At 38.0% G+C, this 27,484-nt stretch overlaps 1 protein-coding gene across 1 annotated transcript; it reads left to right on the top strand.

Annotated features, from left to right (window-relative positions):
- The first annotated feature begins 383 nt into the window (after positions 1 to 383).
- On the top strand, positions 384 to 26,991 carry PROSER1 (proline and serine rich 1). Its single transcript, XM_041767671.1, has 13 exons — positions 384 to 644; positions 3,453 to 3,518; positions 5,684 to 5,752; positions 7,803 to 7,897; positions 9,334 to 9,427; positions 11,184 to 11,294; positions 12,770 to 12,853; positions 14,212 to 14,290; positions 14,952 to 15,047; positions 19,627 to 19,671; positions 22,447 to 24,244; positions 24,663 to 24,813; positions 25,605 to 26,991. The coding sequence occupies exons 1-13, from the start codon at positions 600 to 602 to the stop codon at positions 25,725 to 25,727; spliced, it is 2,856 nt and encodes a 951-aa protein (XP_041623605.1). The 5' UTR covers positions 384 to 599; the 3' UTR covers positions 25,728 to 26,991.
- Positions 26,992 to 27,484: the final 493 nt, after the last annotated feature.

The raw sequence follows: 27,484 nt of genomic DNA, 5'->3' as shown, positions 1-27,484 counted from the left end.
GCCGCGGCAGCTGGTAACAAAGAGCCTGCCAGGCCGCCGCCGCCCGGGCTGCGGGACCCAGGAGCCGGCGCAGCTGCCCGGGTGAGCGCGAGGCGGGCCATGAGTCCAGGCTCGCGGCGGTGAGGGGCGGCGGCCGGCGGGCGGCGGCCAGAGCGCTGCTGCGGGCGGGAGGCCGGTGCCCCCTCCTCGCCGCCCGCGGCGCTCGGGGCCCCGCCGGTTCCCCCACGCGGGGAGCGACTTCGCGACCTGTTCCCGGCGGCGCCTGGTCTGCAGCTGCAGGAGACCGGAGCTCGGCCCCGGCTGCCAGACCCTGGATCTCTCTGCAGGACTCGGAGAGCGGCGGGCTCCCCCCGAAGCTTTGTGTGAAGAAGCTGCGGAAGCCTGACGGTTTTTGCTTTTAATTAAAAAGTTTTCATAAGTGTGGGTTTTTAGAAATTTTTGCAGACTTTGAAGCACCCTCTACCTCTTCGCATCCTTTTTCTTGCTCCCGGGATCTTCCCTTCTCAGCCGTGAACATTTTTACTACTGGAGCAGACCAGGGATGATCGTTTTGTAATTGAAAGTGTAATTGTTCAGGCCACGTCGAGACAGTAGTCAAGATGGACAAAAAGTCTTTTGAAACGGTTTTGGATGAAATTAGAAAGGTAATTTCACTTAATTCCTTAAACCAGGCTATGAGCTTGGAATTCTCCTAGTTAATTCGCGTTGAGGCACTGCGTGTAGATTGTGCAAAATACGGGTTCTGGTATTGCCAAATTGATTGGAATTAACCTGCAGTGTGAGAGTCTGTGTCTTGATACTTTTCATTACGCAAATGGAAATTAAGTTGTATTAATGTTAAACTTGAATGTGCAGTATTGTGGAAGTTATACTCAAAGAGCTCTCGTTCCCAAGCTGGCTCCACAGACCTTAAAAGCTCTCTACTTGTGGAAAAGTGGTTTGATATTTCTGAACTGATCACCTCATCTTTCAGTAACCAGAGACCGAACACTGAAGCTAATTCGTATGAAATGTCTTTTAAACAGTGGTAGTTATTATAAGCAGGTTTTTCAAACCTAAGGATAGGCAGGGTATGTATTACTTGGACAGACAAAATTAATGGTCAAATGGCATTAGGTTTAAAGTCTTATTTTTAGAAGTGGGGGCTTCCATAACTCGAATTTCAAAAGTTTTTGCTTCGTATTGAGGCCATCGTGTGTAACCCACCTTCCAGAATGAACCAGACAGCAAAAAAGTTTGGAATGTAGCCTTGAGCCCGACAAATACCTACACTACCTAAACTCTAGTTCACCTCCTTAGAACCGGAAGGACTTTCTGTGCCATTCTCATGCAAATACGGGCGCTTTGCCTAGAACGTCTGGGTGATTATCTTCCTTTTCCAAACCCTTAAGACCCTTGGCTGACTGGGAAGGATCTGTTATTTTATGCTCTGGTGATTTATTTATTTCAGCTTATGAAATTGTTAATAAAATTGCCTGGACATGCCGTTTTTCTACATTCTCTATAAAGCAAAGTGTTGTTTTTCTTCATCCTTCATAAAACTTTTTTTCAGAATCGTATGCTAGGTAAAGTTTACATATTAGATGATAATCGAATGCTCTTTTTGAATAAAATTTCTGCTTTTGCAAATCCAGCTTGTGCAATTAAGATTTGCAATAAAATGTCAGCTTGCCAAGTATATGTTTAAAATTTGTAACAATTTGTTCATGAGCTGATACCTAACTACTGTCTGAGAAAATAATTTGTGTTCAAATAAACCAGTAGATTTCTGCCTTTGGAAATTAGAAGATGCATTTTGTATATATTCTCTCTTCTATGTTGTGAAAAGATCATATAGTGATACTAGTGAGGGAAGTAGGATATTTTCCAGAGTTGAAAATCATACATGAGATAGCAACTTACGTTCTTATTTAAGTCCTTATTTCTGGCCTGCAGTCAAAATGTGTCTTTTGCTGTCTATGCCAAATAATTAGGTACATCAACATTGTCTTAGTCTGTTAAGATTGGATAAAAATGTAGGCATATTTAAATGAGAATTTTCTTTTTATTGCTCTCAGACTTTGTAAATGTAGGTTGGTTTAAAGCAGGTTATCAAAAAAGTAAATAAATAAATAATTGATTAATTGAAAATAAATAAAATAAAAAATAAACCAGGTTATCACTTCCTGAGATTACATCTCAACAGTTGTTTCTAGAGTACATAATCCAGAATGCCATTCTCTCCCCTTCACCTCCCTTTTCAGTGAAAATTAAACTACTGGGCAACCGAGATGTTTCAGTTAACTGGTCGTGGTATTTTCTCCCAGCAAATTAATATACATGCCAAGTACAAATACTGTTGTGTAGTAAAAGCAGAGAGATTAGTAGATTTTTAATGATTAGTAGTTACCAAATAATGATTGTTTCCACCTCTAAGCTCACCAAGCAGTTTGCAAGGAGAGCATACATGATTTTAGCTGGCTCTAGATAGTGCTGGGTCAAGGCCACCATACTTCTCTCTGAATTTCCCATTGATGGGAGGCATGTGAGGAAAGGAACCATAATTTACTTAATACTGCTATGTGTTAGATCTTCTATTGACAATTTTAATCTCCACAGTAACTCCAAGGAGGGTAGTGAATGGTGTTCCCCCTTTATGGGGAAAGAGGTGCCTTTCAGAGGTCATTCTACCAGTTAGTAGCAGGCACACAGGTTGAATTGAGGTCCCTCTTTGACTCCTTGGGCTCTTACATTCCAGTGGAAATACTGAGAACCTGGACCAGACCTCAGACCCATCTTTCATGTTTTTCTATTACTTAGGACGTAATAGCTGCCCAGTAATTGATGGATGAGTAATGCCTTACGTAATTAGCCTTAAAAATAACAACTCTAGGGATCCCTGGGTGGCGCAGCAGTTTGGCGCCTGCCTTTGGCCCAGGGCGCGATCTTGGAGACCCGGGATCGAATCCCACGTCAGGCTCCCGGTGCATGGAGCCTGCTTCTCCCTCTGCCTGTATCTCTGCCTCTCTCTCTCTCTCTGTGTGACTATCATAAATAAATAAAAAAAATTAAAAAAAAATTAAAAAAAAAAAACAACTCTAACTTCATGTGTGTGATTAAATTTTTTAGAAAATGACAGTTTGGTTGAATTTGGGATATTCCGAAACTCTAGTTACATTTACAGGAATTCTATTTGTGATTTCTCTTGACATCAGATCTTGTCTATTACAGTTCTGTACCTTTTCCTTGTCAGAGAGAGTAGGGAGGCCCAGGTGGTTTTCCTGCTGTCTCAGTGTATCCCTTGCAGCATGGAACCTGTAAAGGTAGAATGACATGTCACCATAGTGACCTTAGCTGCCTCTGTGTTCTGGGCCTGAAGGTCTGCCATGTTTGAGATGCTTAGGTAGTTTTGATAATATGTATATAACTGTTTTGCTTATATATATTAATGCTGTTTTTCTGTGTTTTTTTAGGCTGTTCTAACAGAGTACAAATTAAAAGCAATTGAATATGTGCATGGATATTTCTCTAGTGAACAGGTATTTCTATTTGTTTAAGCAAAAAAAAAAAATTTTTTTTTGAACTCTGATATTCTGGTTGATGTCTATTTACCTACCGGTCAAGTTCAGAATTGCTTTTACTTATTAGTTCCTGTATTTATTCAGGGATGTTAGAAACTTTCAATATTGATAGAAAACTTTACAAAATTTATAGTTTGAGTATTTTATAAACGTAGCTACTTTCACTGCAATATCATATGTGAACATGATTTCAGAAATGCAGTGTCCAAGAAAAGCATTTCAAAGTATTTATCTTTCTGGCACAATATCATAAATTTATAGATTTTTAATGGTAAACATACCTAAATTTGAATAGAATTTATAAGTCAGTAATTACAAAATTCACTACGCATTTAAAAGAAAGCTCAAACAAATGGTGAATTATGGTTCTTATATGAAGCCATTAAGTAAAGATTTTAGGAATAAGAAGAAATACAGTGTTTAATAAGTAGTTTCTGTCACTGCCAGAAGAGTAATGTTTTAAGCATGGTAGTTTAGTGAAAACTCACCCAGCTTCAGGGGGAGTTTGCTAATTAAAAAAAATATGTATGCATACACAGAATGCATACATTTCTGAAGAGTCCTTAGAAAATACTTGAGAAATAGGGCAGAGAGAGAAATGTGCATCTGTAGATGTAGTTCTGCCAAAGGGTGAGAATTTGGAGAGGGTAGACAGTGGATGAATCTATACAGTGGAGTTAGTAAATGCTCCAACCTTTCATCTTTTTTTTCAAGAATTTTAAAACTTGAACTTTGAATAACCTTAAATCTATAGGAGTTCTGACTGCTAAATACTTAAAAGCTACTTTACGATTTGCATGTCTTGCTACCTATTTAATGAGTGTCTTTGAGCTGCCCCATTATTTTTCAAACTCACCTTAGGCTTAATTTAAATGTTTTGAAAAGATCTACAATTTTTTATAGATAATAACTTTCCTTCCCCTCTTTTGAGTGTGTGTGTGTGTGTGTGTGTGTGTGTGTGTGTGTATGTGTGACATTTTGTAGAAAACTTCCCTCGGTGGTTATTCTACTTTGCTAAAGTCATTGAAAACTTTAAAAAACTAAAAGCTACTTTCTAAGTATGACCTGCTAAGCCTACTTATTATATGGAAGGTTTTTTTTTCGTATATCAGACATATGATAGTTGTTAACTTTTTTTGGTTGGTAAAGTGGCAGGTAGCATTTATTATAAGTAAAACCATTATTCACATGAAAGTGAGAAAAGTACACATAATACCCATTGGTAACTTATGCATCACTTTACAAGGAGTAAAAAAGTATTTTTGCTTCATGTACCACTCCAGTCTCTAGCATTAATTTTGCTTTGTAGAATAATTTAAACCTTAACACATTTTCAGGTAGTTACAGTAAAATAATTCATTAACCCAGATTTTATTATCCTCTCTTCTGAGTCTTTTTTTTTTTTTTTTTTTTTTTTTTGCTTTTGGAGTTCCCTTGGAGGCAGTGAACAGGGTGGTGGTGACTAGGCGGGGACTTCACTGCTGTGACCTTGATGCCCTCCTCACCTCCTACTAGTGATCTTACAGTATCACCCTCATTCATTTGAAGTTTGCTGGTAGTGGTGGGAGAGCCTTGCTAACTGTGCTCTCAAAATGACCTACTGTTTAGAAGCTCCCGGAGTAATTCATGGTGATTTCATTTTTAGGGAGGAGATACGTGGTATAAATACGAGTACTGTGCCCTTCAGATTCGAGGAGAAAAGCAGGAGATAGTGGATCTACACTAAACCACACCACTGAACACCCTTTTTTGATGGATTAAAAGTGTCACTCTGCTAAATTTTTAGTTTCCTTTTGTAATAAAGCTATATATTTCTAAAATGACATTTCATCTCCATCTAATGCTTTTTCAGTCTTCCTTTTCTTTAGGTACTTTGTTTTTCCTGTACTTTATACTTTCGATTTATTTCTATAGCAGTGCTGCCCCAGAGACTCTGTGATGATGGAATTGTTCTGTTTCTGCACTATCCATTGTGGTGGCTACCTACTTCATAAAGCTATTGAGCATTTAAACTGTGGTTGTGCCAGTAAAGAACTGAATAGTATTTTAAAGTTCTGAAACAAATCTTGTAGAAATGTTTGCAAACCCATTTCATTAGACCTAAAGTAATTCTTTGTTTTCAGGTGGTTGATTTACTGAGATACTTCTCCTGGGCTGAGCCTCAGTTAAAGGCAATGAAAGCATTACAGCATGTAAGTAACTTATTTTTTCTTCAGAATGTAGAATTTAAGTATTTTGAATTCTCCCCTAGTTTTCTGTAATTGATCTCAAGTTGTAATTTGTTTGCATTAGAAAAACTGATCCTAAATTTTATTATAGTTTGATTAATCAATAATTAAAAAATTAAAAGTTAAGATTAAAAGTAAAACTAAAAAATTAAAAGTTCCCAAACTGAATTTAAATTTTATGTACTATACTATTAAATTGTGCACCATAGGGTCCAAAATGGGCAAATTGGAAAAGAAAATATTTATAGGTAAGCAAAGGATAGAATTTGAATTCTTAAGTGTTTTTATATACTTCCTTCTATTTTTTTTTTTATATACCTTTATCCTCTTGTATTTAGTTTTAGAACAATAGCCAGGTGACTTTATATTTACATTCTTTAGATGAACACCATCCAAATGAGCTTTTAGTGATGATGGAAATGTTTTATATCTCTGCTATCCAGTAAGGTAACCACTAGCTACACGTAGCTTTTGAGCACTTAAAAGTGTCTAGTCTGCCTGTGGAACTGTATTTTTAATTTTATTTAATTTTAATTTAAACAAGCACATGTGCTTAGTGGCTACTACATATAGACAGCACAGCTCCAGAGCCTAAATTAATAGAAGCATTTAAGTCAAACAGTATATGGCTATATAGGAAGATTTTCCTTGGGTTATCAGGCATGGATAGTTTTAAGAGAATCTGAAGATCCTTAGCCCCCTAAACTAATTTGCTGAAGAAAGTGTCTGGATTTTAGTGCTTCTCCTGTTTAGCAGTTAACTTTTTTTCAACTTTACAAAAGAAAGGTTATCATAACCATCCACTCATCATCTGAGGGTGAAAATCTTTTCCCAGAGACCAAAAAGAGACCATGTAATCTGAGCAGAAGAGCAAAGAAAAAGGCTTCTGTAAGAAATACTGATGGGGACTGCTCCTTATTTTGTCAAGACAATAAACTCATGACAAAGCTCTGAGGCCTGCTTGTTTGTCCACCTACTTTAGAATTAAAATTCAGAGGTGAGAAGGCTAGCACGGACACAACTTACAAGTCAGCTTTTGCTGACAAACTAAGCCTGATTTGGTTGTTTTCACATTGAAGACTAACGTCAATAAGGTTATACTGTTGACGTTTTCGTTGATGAGATGAGTAATTCCAGAGTTTTTACAAATCTATATTAAACTGAATATAAATCAAGTTTTTGTAAATGTTTAAACTTGTGGTATAGTTTTTAGGTGTCAATTTAAAAACTTGTAAAGGGGTATATAGTTTTACCATTTCTTTTGGTGCTATCTGAATATATTGAGAATTGCTCTATATTTTAAGAATCTAAAAAAAAAGCGAAAAAAAATCTATTGGGTATTGCTCTATATTTTAAGAATCTATTGAGCATTAATTAATTCTAAATGATCTTGCACTGACTTCACTTTTGAATTTCCTCCCCTGTTAACATGAGTGTAAATTGACAGAATCTTAAGCAACAGAAATATCTTAGTCAAATTTTGTAACATTGTACATAATCTAGGAGTATCACAGTGCATGTTAATATATGACTCTTAAGCAAGTTCTGCAGTAAAAAATCCTGTTGAACTCATCTTTTCCCTACCTGAGGTGACTGTAGTACCCTTTTTAAGTAGCACTCTTCAGCACTATGGACCTCACTTTAGGAAACCCTGGCTCTCTGAGGAATGTAATTTTTTTCTAACTTCTCAAGCAGTATATCTTCCATATTTATAAATTCCACCCTTTTTATAACATTTCTGAGGAAAGTAGTACATGTAAATATTTTCTTCTATAAATACACTCAGAGATGTGGATAAAAAAAAAACATAGGGAAACTTAGATCTTCAACTGAAATAGTTATATTGAAAAAGTTTGTTTCATTCACGTGGTTATCAGGGCTTATGTTCGAATAAGGAGTTTCACTTCAACTATTTCGATATTAAGAACATTTAACTGTGCTTTCCCCCAAAAAAGGCAATCTCTGGCATGAAAATTTCTCATGTTGAAAATAAAATTATTTTTTATATTAATAGAAAATGGTGGCCGTTCACCCAGCAGAAGTGGTCAATATACTCAATTGTTTCACCTTCAGTAAAGATAAGCTAGTTGCTCTTGAACTGTTAGCTTCGTAAGTATTTCTTTCTTTCTTTCTTTTTTTTTTTTTACTTTATTGGAGAAAATTTGGAAGACTTTTTAAATCTCTTAAATCATTAGTGTGAATGTCTCAGAATTATATTAGTAAATGGAACTCTAGTAAAATCTATGAAAGCATAAACTAAATTTTTATATCTAAATACCTTGGGACGCCTGGGTGGCTCAGTCGGTTGGGCATCCAGCTCTTGCATTTCGGCTCAGGTCATGATCTCCGAGTCATAAGATCAAGCCCCACCAGGGGCTCCACTGTGGTTTTAGAGCCCGCTTAAAGATTTTCTCTCTCCATCCTCCCTCTGCCCATGGGTGAACTGCCTCCTCAATTCACCTGTGCTCTTTCTAAGGGAATAATAAATAAATAAGTAAATATCAAGGGTACTTATTGCACATGGTTATAACTTACAAATAATGGGTCATACTGATATTAATTACTTATTTGGTTTGTCTGCATTTCAGTGGCTTCCAGCCTTCCTAGTCTGAATAGTTTTTTTTTTTTTTAAGATTTTATTTATTTATTCATGAGAGACTTAAGAGAGAGAGGAGCAGAGATTCAGGCAGAGGGAGAAGCAGGCTCCATGCAGGAAGCCTGATGTGGGACTCAATTCCAGGACCCCAGGATCATGCCCTGAGCCAACAGCAGACACTCAACACTGAGCCAGCCAGGTGCCTGCCTACTCTGAATAGTTTGAAAGTCTCATCGAAAAAGCCATAGGTTTTACAGTTAGTTTCTGCCACAGTTTGATTAACATTTTTGGAGGGCTTAATATGTACTTACTCTTTCTGTACCTTATTTTCCTCCATCGTAAAGATAAGGATATCACCTATTTATTAGCATATGTGAGCTTTAAATACTAGAAGATCTGTGAAAGCACTCCCCACAGCATTTAATAAATTATCATAATCTCAGCTCAAAAAAGTAAAAGAGCCTGCTCTTCCTAATGATGGAAGAGTCTGTAGATTGCTGTTTATTTAGAGTTACATGTATTTTTAAGTCCCTTGTATGTTTATAGATGTCCACAAAAATACAAAATGAAAGCATAAGGTAGAATTTCATTTTTAGATCAATCGTTATTTTTATGCATTTGGCACATGGGTGTTTTTTTTTTTTCTATTGCCATAGATCTCTTACCACTCCTTGAGAGGGTGTATTTTCAAGAATCTCAAAATAGTGATTTTTATTTATAGAATTATTTTGTTAGTTGTAGGTAACCAGATGAATCTTAGTTCAGTTACATTGATCTTTTTAATATAAATATGATTTATATTCACCAACTAAAGCTAATTCACTTTTCTCCCTTTGTCATTGGGGAAAGACTTACTCAGGTATAGGTATGGTTGCTTGGTAAACGTTGTTGGCCTTTGTATGTATGTCCAGGTTCTTAAATGAAAAGCTAAATTACATTTCCTTGGTAGAAACATTGTTGATGCACAGAATTCTCGTCCCATTGAAGATTTATTCAGAATAAATATGTCTGAGAAGAAACGGTGCAAGAGAGTACTTGAACAGGTAATTTTCTCAGGATTTCTGAATGTTGAAGAAAAAAAGTGCCAGCCTTGATTCCTGTGTTAACTGATGAATAACCTAATGGCTCATGTGCATCCCATGAAGATGGGATCCCTGCGGTCCATGAAAGATGGGAGCTGGGCAAAGGGGGTTCTGGGGAATAAGGAAGTGGCTTGAGAGTGAGAAAGTATGATGCCAGTTGGCTCCTCAGCTTCAACCTCAGCAGGTATTTATTCTTGGTCCCTTGGTCCCTGTGTATTTAGGAACATAATGTTTTAAATTCATTTTGTCATCAGTCTTGCATTAATCAGATTTATAAGAGATGGATAATAAAGCAAAATTCCAGTTTATTAATTTAAAATCTCTAAGAATGGGAGGAGTACTTACCTAAACCTACTTGAATTGTCATTTTAAGTTAGTTATTTCTTAGTATTATGATAGCTGAAATTGGAATTAATGATTAGAAACCTGCTTGAGGAAGATGTGTACTGCTCTCCTAGGGTCTTGTAGCCCAAGCGCATTTAATCCTTGCACCCTCTGCTAAGCTCAGGGGCAGCAGAGAACTTGTCCTTCCTCATAAATTATTGTAGGAGAAGCAAAATCTGAGCCCACATTTCTTTACTTTAAAAAATTCTCCTTTGGTTTTCTTGACTAAATTCTTTAAGGCACCATGCTGTTGTTTTCTTTTTTATAAAACATTATGATCATGTCACTTGTCCTTCTCAGGAATAATGTGGGCCTGAGTATTCTGTGGAACAGGCTCTGTGGTCAATGTAACTTGGAACAACTTTTTTGGATGATAGACTTAAAGAGCCTTAAAATGTTCATAAATAAATAGAAATATGCTAATTTGTATGTAAGGGTATTTACTCTGGTACTATTTATAATAACCCAAAATTGAGATAATTTTTAGGGTTGGGTGTTTAGTACAGAGGCTGGGTTATATAGCTGATTTATGTGTTGTGAATGAATATATAAAACCAGTATATCTCTACCACAAAATACGTGACATCATATGTACTTGTAAAATAAAGCTATATATAGCTTCATATTCTTATAGCATAATATAGGTCTGTTGAAATGTATGTTACCTAGTGGAGTCTTTTTTATTCATTTAATATTTATTGAGTATGAACTCAGCATTTGTTAGTATACCATTATGGGAGCTCAGGATGTAATAATAAATAAGCTAGAACATCCCTCAAGGTGTCTCATAATTATTAACACTATGTTGAATACAATATACCTAATTACTCTTGCTTTTTCAACAGTACAGCTCTTTGGATACCCTGTGTCTCATGTTATCCAGGTTTTCCCCATTAAGTTATAAACTTCTTCAGACCAGAGTCCATGTCTCTCACCTGTTGCTTTCCTGGCCTTGCCTATAACAGAGGCTTGGTGTTTTTACAGTTGGACCCTATTATTTCTTGGTCAATGGAGAAATGTGACATGCTAAATACCAAATTAACTTGTTTGCACACAATTTGCAAAATCTGTAGAGATTTCTTTGTATAAGATTCTAGTAGTTGTGGCTAATAGAAAATTTATTAAAATGTTATCACTTTAATAATTCCATTTAAATAAAGAGGTTTTACTTAACAAATTTTGGGCACGTTCTCTACTGTAAGTGCTGATGAATGTATGAACAGATTAATGTGATGCTATTCTTAATTCATATTTTTTAACAGAGCTTCATAATATCTGGAATATGAGTTTATTTGATTGATTTTTTGCCACCCTCTTCTTTTTTATGTTACAGGCTTTCAAGGGGGGCTGCAAGGCTCCTCATGCTATGATATCTTCTTGTGGAACAATCCCAGGAAATCCATATCCCAAAGGAAAACCTAGTCGCATAAATGGAATTTTCCCAGTAAGCATATGTTTGTGGCTAACTATGAAATTTAGCATAGTTATGATATTTAAAGAAAATGCCCGTTGATGATGCTTCTACCAAGGAAAGGAATTCTGTTATGTCAGCAGCTTAATTCATGGATTCATCATTGATCAAAAAAGTTCATGTATAAACTACATTAAAGTATTTGTGTAAAACGTACAGAAGAACAAGACAAACAGAAAAGAGGATGATTTTGTTTTGTTTTTCAAATATCTTAGAAGCACTGCTTTCTACTTAGTTAAGGAGCATTTCTCAAATTCTCAGTGTTTCTCAGTTTCACAGATGAGTATGCTTGAGAAATTGTGTGCAGTGTTTCCTTCTTGGACATCATATTGCATGATAAAGGCTCTGAGAAGTCCTGTAGGAAAGAAACTTACCTGTTTATATATACTCCAGTGTTCCCCAAGCGTCTTTGTAAAATAGTCTTTTCTAAGAGTAGAATATTTTTATTGCAGTTTAACAAATAACCCTAAAGCTGAGTGGATTAAAACAATAAACATTATCTTATATGGTTTTTATGAATCCAAAATCTGGGAGTGGCATAGGTTGGTTTTGGTTCATGGTTTCTCATGAGACTACAGTCATTTGAGGGCTTGAGTAGAGCTTGAGACTATGTTCCCAGGGGTACTCAGGCACATGCCAGGCAAGTTAGTGTTGGTAGTTGGCGGTGGTCTCTGTTCCTCACCATGAGGAATAAGGACCTGCCTATAGTGCTGCTTGAATACCACATGACATGGCAGCTGACTTCTACCAGAGCAAATTATCCAGGAGAAGGCATGTGGAGCTGAGTGGTATCTTGTGACTTAGTCTTAGAAGTCAAATGCCATCATCTCTGGAATACCCTATTTATTATGCAGGTCAGCCCTGTTCATTCTGGAAGGGGACTTCACAAGGGAATGTAAGAGGTGAGGATGTCTGGGGGCCATCTTGAAAGTTGTACCAGTGTGTACTATTGAGGCACACACTCTTAGGGGGACACATTGTAATAGTCTGTCAGCCTATTATGATCTGTGAAAAATGGTGCTCTTGAATGAGGTCTCATTTATTCTTATATAAACTCTACACTTAATGCTTATGAGAATAATTTTTGTCATCTATTTTTGACTGTAATACAGGTCCTCTTTTTGACTCTTTGACCATTATACATACCGGAACATTGGAAGTCTGTTCCTGGTAGCTCCTGTTGAGCAGGGGGAAAAATTGAAACATCCGTTATCCTGCTCTTCTGTCATCCCAATGTGTGTTGTGTACTTGTTTCTGAGTGCCTCTCATCTTGGGAGGGTTCTCTGGCTGAGGAAGGTTGAGGACCTGAGCAGGGGCTTACAGCCAAGACAGGACTGGGTCTGGAATCCAAGTGCTTAACTCCTACCAAGCCAAGCCCTTTTCTTCAGTGTAATACAGTGAGGGTTTTGTTTAAGTCTTGATTATCTTTCTTTTATTTATTTAAATAGGGAACCCCCTTGAAAAAAGATGGTGAAGAATGTACTAATGAAGGCAAAGGAATCGCTGCACGGATTCTTGGACCATCCAAGCCGGTATGTTTAGAGAATAAATGATGAAACAGGTCTTAACTCTTACATGTAGTTTTCTGTCTGTTCACAGCACATAGCGTAAGTTCTGTTTTTGTGTTGTGAAATTCAGAGTATACTAGAAATTAGGAAAATGAGTAGTCTAGGGAACTATAGCATAATTAGTTAACAATATTAAAGGCCCTCTTGAAGGTTTGTGTTTTGTTTTAGAGAGACCAAATTGTCTTGTTTTGTTTTTCCCTATCCCTATTCAGCTGTTCCCTTGGAGGGTATGGAGCATGGAGAGTTCACTTTAAGGTTGTGGTTTAGCCAAGTTAGTATTAATACTAGTTAATCAAGAGTGGAGCCAGGAAGTAAGGGGTGATTATAATGATTGATTAGGATATAAACCAAACCCAAAGACAGCCCTGTAGGTTGAAAGATTATTCAAATTGAAACAGTAGAGGCCTTTACACAGCCATCCTGCAGTCCCTGCTTCTTTACCGGGCAGAATTACAGTGACAGTTGTTCATAGCAGAACAGTCACAGATCATAGTCCTTGCACAAGACTAGTGCATCTTACAAGGCTGCCGTCTATGAGAGCTAGAAAGAATCTAGGTCCTTCACTGCCAGTGGATCCCCTCTGCCTCAGGGTAGGAGTGCAGGCTCCCTGGAGAGGGATCTCTCTCTCACAGTCACTCACTGTAGTTAGAAGTACAGCATTTGGCTTGGCTTTAGATACCTCTAATTCTCTACAGACTGATTCTTGGGATGCTTTTGTTACTTACATAGTTCTATCAAGTACAAAATAAAAGATTGGTGGATTTCAAAGGCAAAAAGACTTAAAATACTGAATTCGTAATCCCAATCTACATTCCATTCAAGTTGTCAGAGTATCGAATGGTAAAAAATATAGGACTTTGTTCTTCCAAGGAGAAAAGAGGGTAAGAATGGTAGGATGAATCTTTGATGAGTTTTGGAGGATGTTGGCAAGTTCTTGAGTAGCCAAGGTTCCAAAACCTAGCGGATTTCTTGTGTTACAGAGGAGAAGATAAAAATTTTTAGATAAAACTTCAGCTGAGTCAGAGAGGAGTTTGCTGTTTAGGATAAGGTCTGACCCTTCAATGGAGATGATTTAATACTGAAATAAAAAATACCTCTGCTGCAGTCTTTTGCGGAATCACCTTTGGAATTTATAGGAACCACATTTTTTAAAGCAAAGAAATTTCCCTTGTTAGTGCTGTATGTCCAGTAGCACTTGATACACTGGATCATTTTTAGCCTCTTAGGACTAAATATTTCAAAAGATAAGTTGTATTTTGTTTTTTTGCAAGGAAAGTGCTGACTTAGTTTTCTTCTAACTACTCTACTTCCCCCTCATCTAGCCTCCTTCAACGTACAATCCCCATAAGCCTGTTCCTTATCCAATACCTCCGTGCCGGCCACACGCAACTATTGCACCAAGTAAGCAGTTCATTCATTTTTAAATTTTTTTTTCTTGCTCTTTATTTACTAAGTTGAAAGGATATGTTCGTGTGTGTGTGTGTGTGTGTGTGTGTATGTGTATATATACACATTGGGAAAATCAGAGCACTTACGAAATATGCTCTGCTGAGTTTAATTCTGCCCACAGTACACTGCCCACAGTACACTGCCCACAGTACACAGTGTCTTGGTCTATAGCAGTGCAGCACAGAGTTTAGTTTAGGGTATTAGCCTTTTAATAAATTCATATAGATTCTTTTTCATCGTTATTATGGGTTTTCACTTTGGTAAATCATCATGAATCCCTTTTCAGTAGTTGGTGTTCGAAGGTATCCTCAAGACGTCTTAACTTAAAAAGGTCACCTGTATGTGCTTGACAGAAAAGGCAGATCATTTAAGTATGGCAGGATCTCCCTGCCATGCCAGTCACTGAGCTTATGTTTGGAATGAGCATGCAGTGGGAAATCAATCTGCAGCTGTCTCATTTGATCTTGACTTTGTCCTTACACTAGACCTAAAACTCCATGTAAAATGCAATGTTATATTAGCAGTTTTAAAAATCAGATAGCTGTGTTAACGTGGTTTGAACTCTTGGCCACAGAATGATACTAAATTCTTTTTTCCTATAATTGTATTTTAGGTGCTTATAACAATGCAGGTCTGGTACCATTAGCCAACGTCATAGCTCCAGGTGTACCCCCTCCACCTCCATATACTCCTAATCCAGTAGGAACAGGTAAAATCATATTATTATAGGATGCTAAAAGTAATAACTAATTCACACACAAATGTATACTTGGAGGGGGCAGTTGTTGGATGTGGTGTGTCCTAACAGAAGAATGAGCTCACAAGCCTGATGGTGGATCTGAGTATGATATATAGGTTCTACTAGACCGACCTTGGCCTACCTCTATGAACATGAGCAGGTTGTAGACAGAGGAACCATTTCTCACAAGCAAGAAACTTTGACAGGCTATGGAAAATTACAGTTGACTTGATGAATTAATTGCCATTAGGGCATGTTACTCCTCCTGTGGGGTGGAAAGGCTTATAAGAAGGTGCTCAGAGGGGCCCAAGTTTTCCCCCTGCACTTTTCAGTTCAGCATTTTCCTTTGGGTCTATCGGAAACATAGGATTTAGCTTACATTTCTTTTGTGAGTCTTTTATAAAAACTTAATTTTTATTTCAGTTAAGTACCATTTGACTCTTCTGAGCTTTATACCTTGCTTAGGAAACTCTTCCCCATCCCAGCAGTATGAAAATGTCATCTCTATCCTATAGTTACTTGTATAGGGATTCTTTCTTAATATGTAGCTTTTAATCCACTCACCATTTATTTCTAGATATATATAGAGTGGGGAAAGAACTTAATTTTTTTCTGTCCTTCCCAGAGGCTCAGAGTCACATGATAGCATTTATTAACAAATCCTTTTTTACTAGCCAGAATGGTTATGTTGTTTGCAGCTGGGTACTCTGATGAGAGTTGTTACTTTACCCCCAAATTATCGTTTTATTTCTTAACCCGTGTTTATGATATTGTTAGCCCTTGGAGTTTTACATTTTTGCATAGACAAAGAGAAGCTATGAAAGAAAAGCTGGAACTGTTCTATCTTGTCTCAGTTCTTAACCTTTTACCCTAGGGAGTCCAGGTGACCCAGGTTTTATAAGACCCTTACTGCATCTGGAATTTATTTTCATATAGAGGTGAAATAGAGATTCATCTGAATTTTTTTCCAAATGGTAGCCTGTCTTGCCAGGACCATTTATTAACTAATCTGTTTTCCCCAGTGATTTGAAAAGCCACATTTGTCTTATGTTTTCATATACACACATGGGTTCTTTATTCTGTTCCTTTCTGGTTATTTTATGTTATGATGATACATTGATTTGATTAGCAGATTTTTTTTAAAAAAGATTTTATTTATTTATTCATGAGAGACACCGAGAGAGAGAGGCAGAGACATAGGCAGGGAGAAGCAGGTTCCCTGCGTGGAACCTGATGTGGGACTCAGTCCCGGAACTCTGGGATCACGCCCTGAGCCAAAGGCAGACGCTCAACCACTGAGCTACCCAGGTGTCCCCCGATTAGCAGATTTATAGTGTGTTTTGATATCTGGTAGAGCTTTCTCTTACTATAATTTTTTTTTCTTGCTATCTTTGGAAATTTTCTTTCTCCATCTGAACTGTAAGATTGTTCTGTGTAATCAAAAACAATTGAATTGGGACCCCTGGGTGGCTCAGTGGTTGAGCCTTTGCCTCAGGGTGTGATCCCGGAGTCCCGGGATTGAGTCCCACTCCCACAGCGGGCTCCCTGGAGGGAGCCTGCTTCTCCTTCTGCATGTGTCTCTACCTCTCTCTCTGTGTCTTTCAGGAATAAATAAACAAAATCCTTAAAAAAAAAAAAATTGAGTTTATATGTACAGGTGTGTATATATGTGTAATTATATATTTTATAATCACATATTAATTATGTTATATAATTATAATGATTATATTATATGTAGTTATAGATACTAATTTGGGGAGATGTGACATTTTTATGATATTAAGTCTTACTATTCATTCGTCTGTCTTTATATGATGTCAGGTGGTAGTGTTTTTCCAGGGTTTATTTTATGTCTTTCAAGAATATTTTATGGTTTTCTTTATGTAGGCTCTTTGCCTTAGGTTTGTCTCTAGGGATTTTAGAAGTATTTTCCGTCAAAATTATACATGGAATATTTCATTTCTAGGTGCTTATTACTAGTTATTTATTCTACTTTTTTTCCTTGAAAGTCTCTTGAGTTTTCTAGATACAAAAAAAAGTCAGCTGAGTTACACTTTAAGATATTTCTTTTTTGCCTGGCTTTATTGGATATTAATATAACCTTTTTGTTTTCATTTTATGTGAGTATTTTGCTCTTATCTTTACTTTCAATTTTTATTTTAGGATTTATTTGGTAGGTTAGTTGGTTTATAAATTAGATATAGCTGGATTCTGAGTTTAAAACCAGGGAGAGAGAGACTTAATAGGAATTTTTAGTCATCATAAAAATTGCATATTTGTTCTTAGTCCTTCCATTTTATTTTTGTACTCATTATTATTCTCTTATCCCAATTTTTCATTTTCCTTACCTTTGTTTACTTGTATTAGTCAAATTGCTGTTTTATTTTTTTTTTAAGATTTTATTTATTTATTCATGAGAGACATAGGCAGAGGGAGAAGCAGGCTCTGCACAGGGAGCCCATTGTGGGACTTGATCCCAGGACCCTGGGGTCACACCCTGAGCTAAAGGCAGATGTTCAACCACTAAGCCACCCAGGAGCCCCAAATTGCTGTTTTATTTTTAACAACTCTTCTCTCCTTGTCCCACCCCAATTTAGAAGCATTGTCTTTACTATTGCTAAGGGTTGCCTTCATATTCTTTTTTCTAAATGGTTGTTGATAGACAAAAACTAAAAAAAAGCTGCTCCATACTCCACTGACATCCATTCTCACTCTTCTTTTTCTTCAATTTGTGTGTTTTGTTGGAATAGTATACATAATTCTTCTGTGCCTCTGAACTTGTGGCTTCTTACTGTTTCCTCTGTTTTTTGATATCCTGTCCTAAGATGCTCATTCTGCCTTTCTTTTACTAGAAAATTTCTCTAAGTAGTTTTTTTTTTTTTAAAGGGCACATATACAGAATTATAAATGAGAAACCCAATTCCAGTTAATTATCTTTTCTTTATTAGAACCTTGGTCTCTTTCTATAAGCTTACTAAGAAAATATTCCTTCCTTATCTTTGGAGTTCAGAAATCTCTTTAATCCTAGAGTTCGGCTATTTCACCAGGATGTCAGGTGTGGATGTTAGCATCAGTCTTTCACAGAATTCTATAAGCCCTTTGGATATGAAAATTTAAGCCTTTAAAACTTAGGAAAAAATTTTTTTTATTATTACTGTGTTAGTTATTGCTTTTTATCTGGTCTTTTTTCCTACTTCTGGTACTTCATTTTGTATTGTTTGCCTTCTGAATCTCTTATCTATTCATTTATTATTTGTACTTTTGCCATTTTAAATGTGATTTTGTTGTTCTTGTTTTTTATTTCCAGCTAAGTAATTTAGCTCTCATAGTGTTCTCTCTAATCTTCACCATTCTTTGCATTTTAATTTGGAGTCAGGTTTTTCTATCTAAGTCTTCATCTTCTCTGTTTTATTTTTTTGCATATTATGTGTTTATTTGCTTTTACTTTGCTTTACAGGTTTTTAAACTTCTTTTGCTTTCATTGAATCGTTGATAGACATCATATGTTCTGGTTATTTATTTGCACCAAGTTCCTTAGATAGGCTATGATCTTTTTTTTGCTCACCATGTCAGGGCTTGTAGGTTCTTCACCTTAGACCTGTCCCATTGTTGGTTTCTTGGGCAGTCATTGTCAAACCATTAGAGATAATGTTTTCCTATTGTATCTTTGACTAATGGTCTAGTTAGAGAGGTCCCTTCCATGGAGGGTACGGAGGTATGTGCTTTTGCTGTCAGTGTCACAGGCTTTAAGTCAGCCTCCACTGGGTTGATTTTCAGCAGCTCCGAGTGTAGGGCTTTTTCCAGAAAAGAGTGCAACAGGAAGGCAGGGCCCCTTTCTTTCTGTTTGCTTGGGTCATCACATGGCCTCTGAGATTGGGCCCTCAGGTGGTGGTGGATTCTGTGCTTAACGCCTGCCTCCCATCTTCAAGTCTCCCCGCTATTGAACTCCGTGAACTGACTGTCAGTTTAGTCAGTAACAGTGCTCCTTCTTTACGTTCCACCTGTAGGCTACGCTTTGTCCTAGGCAGCACACTCAGGCCATCCTTTCCAGAAAGTGTTCCTAAATATATCTGTAAAATAACAATGCTTATTTAAAACCTGATAAGTTGGGGTGCCTGGGTGGCTTAGTTGGTTGAGCATCTGACTCTTGGTTTGGGCTCAGGTCATTATCTATTGGCTCGTGGGATCAAGGCCCACATTGGGCTAGCATCTGCTTCCTCCTTCTCCTTCTATCTCTCTGCCTCCTCCCTCACATGCTCTTTCTCTAAAATAAATAAATTTAAAATCTTAAAAAAAATAAAGCCCAGTAAGTTAAGGAGAGGAGGGAGAGTGGGGGGATCAGTTACTCATAATGCTGTCAGTCTTCATATAGTTCCTTCTATTATGTTTATTTCCTTTCTCTTTTCTTAAGCATATATTGTTTTTTCTACTTTAGCATGCATGCATACCCTAAGGTTTTCTTTTCTTGATGCCAATCTCTGATTATTATGTTGGTGATTAATTTAAATAAAACTTGAAATCAAACTTCTATTTATTTATTTTCATACAGAAAATGAAGACCTTTCCAATCAGTCAAAACCTATGCAGAATCAAAGTGAGTATCAAATTTGCTCCAGATATAGTTGAAGTCTGTCCTGGTTGTCTGCTCTGTTATTCACTGAGAACAATTTGAATTGAACATATTTAGAATCTAGGCTTTGAGGAAAGTTCCTATTTAAGGAATTTAATCAGTACTTACTAAAAGGGCTGGATAGTGGTACATTATATACACACAACATGAAATGCTCAGAACTGGATTTAAAATTAACAATATGCCTTTGTGTCTTATGTGAAAAACTTGCAATATAAAAACTTCCAATATTTGAGTGCTATATGGCATTATATCCATGTTGACTTTAGATTTATATTAGAAGCCTCATTTTTGTTTTGATATAAACAAACAAGATGATACAATCCTTTATCCTAAATGCTATTTCAAATACTAGTTTTAGATTTAATTATTTTCACAAGTATTGGGGGGTAGCATAGCTTAATATAAAAAAAAAAAAACAAAGGGTGCCAAAGCAGAAAGTGGAATTGAAAAAGAAGGATGATGTGTGCCTGGGTCAGTTTGTTAAATGTCCAACTTGTGATTTCTGCCCAGGACTTGATCTCAGGGTCATGAGTTCAAGCCCTGCATTGGGCTCCATGCTGGACACTTAAAAAGAACTTAAAAAGAAAAAAAAAGGAAAAGGAAGATGAAAGGTTGCATACAAAATGCCTGCAGATGGCAGCAGTACTGCAACATTTTATTTTTCTTCTAGTTGAGGATCTTTTTGGTCTGGAAGGAGATGCATGCTTTCTGATAGGAAATAAAACCTGAGCTCAGTTCTTGTATAGCAAAGTAGCACATGAATCTAATCATTATAGTGCATAGTTAGGAGTCTCAGTAGGAATTCTGTTCCCTGAGCAGGGTGCCTTAACAGGACTTTTCTGCTGGTGGTTCCTAAAGGAGGTAGTATAATGGGATGGAAAAAAACACTGAGACGTTAGGACATCATTTTCTTACCCTGGTTCTGGCACTGCCTAGCTTTGTGACCATATCATTTAACTTCTATGAAAAAGAGGTTGAGGGCAGCCCGGGTGGCTCAGTGGTTTAGCGCCGCCTTCAGCCCAGGGTGTGATCCTGGAGACCCGGGATCACAGGCTCCCTGCATGGAGCCTACTTCTCCCTCTGCCTCTCCCTCTTGTCTCTGCCTCTGTGTGTGTGTGTGTGTGTGTGTGTGTGTGTGTGTGTGTGTGTGTCTGTCTGTCTCATGAATAAATAAATAAAATATTTAAAAAAAGAAAAGAAAAGGGTTGAGGAAGCTTGACCCTTTATGCTCAGCTTCATTAATTTGGTTTTGAAGGGAGCACTGCAAAAGGAATAGTCTCAAAAAAAAAAAACCACCATTAGGCATAGCTAGCATACTTTGTGTTCCTATGCTGTGTTATTTATGTTAGCATGATTAAGATTTTATTTTCCTTTTGAACCATATCAAGAAATAAAAAGATAAACTAGTATAGTGGTTAAGGATATGAGTCCATCAGACCAGGGTTCAAATTTTGGTCCTACTGCTTAATAACTGCATGACCTTTTTAAAAATTATTATTGTGATAAGATCTCAATGAGATCTAATCTCTTAAATTTTTAAGTATACAATAAAGAATTGTTAACTATAGGCACAATGTCATACAGCAGATCTTTGGAACTTATTTACCTTGCATAACTAAAACGTTATTCCCCTTCACCACCACTGAAGAGCTGCATGATCTTCTAACAAGTTGCTTTAACTACACCCAGCCACCCATTGCCAGTCGGGAATGGCAACTAAAACAGGATTAGTATCCTATCTATCTCAGAGGATTACGTGGGAACAAATGAAATGATAGGCATAAAGTACTTAGCACAGCATCTGACAGATAATGTTTTATGGTTCACAACCAAATTGCATGACAAGAAAGTAGTATTTATCATGGGATGTTTTGGGGTTTTTTTTTTTTTTTCCAATTTATTGTTTTGTTGCATTTTAACTACAGGTACTATGTATGGTTAACAATGCATGACTTTTGCTTTATTATATAGAAAGATCTCCAGAGGAGGCTGCTATAAAGAAAGCTGTGGGACAGTTTGGTCTTGTGATCTGTCATTCACTACATGGTCCTTAGCATATAGTTACATAGGATAGTGAATTCTCAAATATTTCCCAAACAATACTGACCTAAATAAATTTTTAATACATTATTTACAAACACAAGACTAGGTTTATGGTCCTTGTACTTCTAGTTCTTATAAAACAAAGATACAAATCCATTTTGATATATTTTCTAAATTTAAAATATCTCATTATTTTCTTGAAACTAAATTACTGCTAAAGACATGAAATAGGTATGAATCCTGGGAGGCCTGCAGTGACCTAAAAGGAGAATGATACCCTGAAAGCTCTTAAGAGGGGGAAACAACTTGTTTTATTACTATAGAGAAGTGGTTTGAAAGAATGAAAGCTGAAGTCAGTACACCAACACTAATCACAATTAAAATTTTTAATTTTTAAAAATTGGGAAAATATGAAAGGAAAGTTAACTTGCTAACTTCCCAAGGCTTCCTCAGTGTGTATTGGAGGGCTCTTTTGAGCAGAGTCTAGAAGACAGCTGGCTCTACCTGAGACTCTGTAGTGAAAATCAGGGTCATGGAACCTACCAGTGTACAATGCAGTAGCCTATTACACCTGTCCCTGATTTTATTCATGTTTGTTAAATGTTACAAAAATGTTTACTCATTTCTTTTGAGTTAAAATTTGACATTTCAGCATGGTGATAATCTTGCCTCTTTTTCCCCTCCCCTCCATAGCATTTTCTACCCCATCAAGTCAACTCTTTTCTCCTCATGGTTCCAATCCTTCAACACCTGCTGCGACTCCTGTCCCTACTGCATCTCCAGTCAAGGCAGGAAACCATCCATCAGCATCAGTAACTGCTACTGCTTCCGGCCTGAACATGGCGAATACTGTCCTTCCGGTGTTCCCAGGGCAGGTCTCCTCGGCCATTCATACACCTCAGCCATCTACGCCAAATCCAACGGTTATCAGAACCCCTTCCTTGCCGGCAGCACCTGTCACTTCTGCCCACAGTACAACGTCAGCACCAGTCCCGTCGGTTTTTTCTGGCCTGGTTCCGCTGCCAGGTCCTTCCGCTCCTGTGCCAGCCCCTCAGGCTGCATCCACACCTCGGATGCAGGCTGCATCCACTCCTGCTTCCAGTGAAACATTTGCTTCCACTTCTGCCCCTTTCATTGGCCTCCCCTTTCCTGCCACTTCAACTGCTGCTTCTGCCAACAGTGCAAATTCTGCATCGCTGTCGTCAGTGTTTGCAGGTCTGCCCTTACCCTTAACACCGACATCCCAAGGTGTGTCCAACCCGGCTCCCCCTGTAATTGCCAGTGGCTCTGCGCCCAGTGTGGCTTGTCCCCTTGGTGTAAATAACCCGCTTCTATCTGCTTTAAAAGGCTTTCTGACATCAAATGATACTAACTTAATCAACTCATCCGCTCTGTCCTCTACTGTTACAGGCGGGCTGGCTTCACTGTCTTCTCTTACTAATCAGAATTCTGACTCGCCTGCTTCAGGCCCTAGCAAATGCTATGCCCCTTCGGCCACTCCCGCCCCACAGAGATCTTCCACCCCCGGACTGGCCATGTTCCCCAGCCTGCCATCTACTGTGGCTAACTCAGCTTCCACTCCATCTACTTTGCCCGCACCTTCTCCCCTGGTGACTCCTTCGTCAGCTTCCACTTCGGTGCCAGTCACCTGTGGCTCCTCAGCTCCCCTCTTGCAGGGCTCTCACCCAAGTAACTCAGAGCTGCTTAGTGCGCCTACCCCTACTGTCACAACCATCCCTGTCATGATCAAGACCGAGCCCACGAGCCCCACCCCCTCAGCCTTCAAAGGCCCATCTCATCCCGTCAATCCCTCTCATGGCACTTTAGGGCTGCCAGGGACGTTGGGCCGTGCCTACACGTCCACATCAGTGCCCATCAGTTTATCTACTTGCCTTAATCCTGCATTATCAGGTCTCTCCAATTTGACTCCTCCCCTGAATGTGTCCAACCCCCTCTCCTCCATCTCCCTGCCACCGCATGCTTCCTCAGCTCCCATCACTCCGGTGTTCACTGCGCTTCCTCCTTTTACTTCTTTGACCAGTAATTTCCCTCTAACTGGTAACCCACCTCTTAACCCATCAGTGTCTCTTCCAGGGTCATTAATAGCCACCTCGTCTGCAGCTGTCACGTCAGCACCTGTCCCTCCTCCAAGTTCCACCGCGGCTGTTCTCTCAGGGCTCTCTGCCTCCGCCCCAGTGTCGGCAGCGGCACCTTTCCCCCTCAATCTGTCCACCGCTGTCCCCTCCCTCTTCTCCGTCACGCAGGGACCTCTGCCATCTTCAAACCCCTCCTACCCTGGCTTTTCTGTTGCTAACACCCCCAGTGTTGCCCCCGCCCTGCCCTCGTTCCCCGGCCTGCAGGCACCGTCCACGGTGGCGGCGGTCACCCCACTGCCTGTCGCAGCTACGACCCCATCACCGGCTCCTGTCCTCCCAGGATTTGCTTCAGCGTTTAGCTCCAATTTCAACTCTGCTCTCGTTGCACAAGCCGGGTATGTGGATAGTTTGGAGATAGGATATGATCGTTCTTGACCCACCTTGTAGGTAGTTTATAGTCTTACTTTTAAGTTATTCACATGAGTCTAATCTGATTGTTGGGTGACACTAAATTATTTTTTTCTGGGCTGAAACTTCAGTACTCAAAAAACACAGAGCTCTTCAGCCATGTTAAGATTGTTTTAGTATTTGGTAATTTATCTTTGTTATAAAACAAAGTATTCTGTGTAAAACATAGACTTATTAAATTCAGAGTATCATACTTTATAATAGAAAGCAAATTTTATGTTAGTAAAGTGGCTGACTTTTATGTCCTTCCAGCAGAGAAGTTTAAAGTTTGTCAGAGTAGTTTTTGACAAATATAGAAGCAATAAGTTTTGTCTTATCTGCGTTTTGACCTGTTCTGTGTTTTAGCTTATCATCTGGCCTTCAAGCTGCAGGCAGTTCTGTTTTTCCAGGCCTTCTGTCCCTCCCAGGTATTCCAGGGTTCTCCCAGAACCCTTCACAGTCCTCCTTACAAGAATTACAGCATAATGCAGCTGCACAGTCGGCATTGTTACAGCAGGTAAGCAGGCAAGTGGGGCAGAAATTAAATGGTAACATATGTGCATAGCTTCTGTTGTGATAACCTTGGAGTACCAATAATGATATCCCAACAGAGGCAAAGGTGGCTCTTAGCAGAATGTCTGGGAATTCTGACTAATCTCCCCAAATCTGCAAATTATTGTGTTCTTTCAGAAGGATAACAAGGGTGGTGGAATATATTTGTCTATATAAATGTTTTTTTTCTGCTTATAGAACTTTCAAATCTTAGTTTGGAGATTTTACAAATGGAATCTTTATACATGACAGTTATACTTGAGCTTTATTTTTTTACAATTTAAGCTAAAGTAACAGACCACTAACTCATGTTTTCTCTAGAAAACCTATTGACCTTTTTGAAATAATATTAACTTGTTTTTTTTTAAGATTTTATTTATTCATGAGAGACACAGAGAGAGAGAGAGGCAGAGACACAGGCAGAGGGAGAAGCAGGCTCCCTGCAAGGAGCCTGATGCGGGACTTGATCCTGGGACCCCTTGATCACTGAGTTGAAGGCAGACGCTCAACCACTGAGCCACCCAGGTGCCCCAAGAATATTAACTATTTTAATCACATTTTTCTTGAGCTCTACCATCTGAAGAATTTCAAGTGTTTCTTGAAAATTTCAGGAGACTGAGCAGGCTTATCTTGCCCCAACATTTTCCTTTCTTTCCTTTCCTATTCAAAATATCTATAATGTGGCATAGGCAGAACGAAGTACCAACTTGATTGGATTTGGCACTCTGCTAACCTGCACGTTCTTCTTTCTACCAGGTCCACTCAGCTTCAGCTCTGGAAGGCTATTCAGCTCAGCCAGATGGGTTTCCTAGTTACCCTTCCACACCAGGAACACCGTTTTCTTTGCAACCAGGCTTGTCCCAAAGTGGGTGGCAGTAAATAGATTTTAATTTGTATTCTCCTTTGGAGCGACATCAGAGATGCCTAAGGACTGCAGTGAACAATCTTGACTAATATGAAGTTGGCTAAAAGTCAGAATATGAGAATGAGAATAATCCTGGGGGAATTGGGATAAGAGTTTAAAACACATGGCGATTGCATTTTTTTAATGGTTTTAAGTATGAACAGTCCCCTCTGTAAATATGCTGACAATGAATTGTACAGAGAATAGTATTAAAAAGGTGTTTGGGGACTTTTCACCTCCCACCTATGAAATTTTGAGTCGTATATGTGATCTGTGGAGGAAGAATACTAAAGACGAGATTGAACTCTTTATAGCCGAATACAGCCTTAAATCTGCTTGCATAGCATCCACTGACAGAAGTAATAGTTGTGCCTCAGGCTTCCGGGTTGCATTTGGCCCTGGGGGCATGACTGCCCATGGAATGCACAAGTGTTTCTTGTTAGCATCCTTGGAACTCAGTGCTCTGTATGTATCCACAGAAGGGAATTTGAGATCTACAGTTGTTTCTAATTTCTGACATTTATGCTCATACAAATACTGCTGAATTTAACTTAATATATTTCAGGTAAGTGAAAATGGTGCTTAATATAGTCTTTAGAATGACTTTCAGGTGTTTTCGACTAAAAATATATTCAGAACTACTTTCTTATGGAAATGCAAATAAGGCTTGTGGTAATTTGCCTTCAAAACTTATTTATTAATCTTCAGCAGTATCCAAATGAGTGAGAAACATTTGACTGACCCTTGGGCCACCTCTATTACTTACTTGTACTCTGGAAGCTCTTGGTGAATGTTTACAATCATGGGATGTAGTATTCCTATTTGTACTTAAAGTTCAATGCTTACCTGAAAGGATGATGTGACAACAAATAGAGAAGACTGGCTACGTTAGTAAACATGCAGTGTGTACTCTATTTAAAGATCTGTGGTAGTATATAACATGATTGAATGTCATTAATTAAGTATAAGAACTGCCACATTCGGGGGGATGGGGAGTAGGGAGAATGATTTTCAATCCTGTGATTAAAAGTGTAAACTATAGAATCTACTGTAGTACATTTCAGCATCTAGAAGTTTTACTTTTATAAAGATGGTGTCTGGAAGATGTTGCTAATGTATTTTCCTTCAACACGGGGAACAAACTTTTTAAGTATATTAATAAATATTCCTGTATGGTTAGTTTTTAACAATTTTTTAAAATAAACTTTATGACAAATGTTTTGTGTTTGATTCAGTGCTTCGACAGGCTTTTTAATTTTTCATATATGCTAATACATAGAACATTTTTGTCCAAGTTCAGTTAAAACTCAGTATATACTACTGATTGCTCATTCTTTTATATAGTATCTTATGTGAAAGTTACAACCAACAGTTGAAACAGACTATGCCTTTCGTTATCTACAAACACAGAATGTAACCGCATAGTTAATCCAGTGCCAGTTGCTGGAAGTTGTCATTTGTTCTTATTAAGTCTACACTTATAAAACTTTTTAAAGATTATATTATATATATGTGTGTATTGACAATTCACTCAAGTAAATTTACTCACTGAGTAATCTTTCTATAGTGGTACTACTACACTGTTTAGTTTTATTGTCCTATGACTCCCTGTCGTCATAGCAAAGGAACTGTGTCCTGTTCATCTTTTAGATATATTCCTGGCATCTTGTGCACATCAGACACTTAAAGGTTTATATAAAAATGAAAACATTTTTGGAACACTCGCAATAAT

The sequence above is a fragment of the Vulpes lagopus genome, chromosome 8 (genome assembly GCF_018345385.1).
Source record: "Vulpes lagopus strain Blue_001 chromosome 8, ASM1834538v1, whole genome shotgun sequence".
Classification (NCBI taxonomy): Eukaryota; Metazoa; Chordata; class Mammalia; order Carnivora; family Canidae; genus Vulpes; species Vulpes lagopus.
This window is presented reverse-complemented; position numbering and strand designations above follow the sequence as displayed.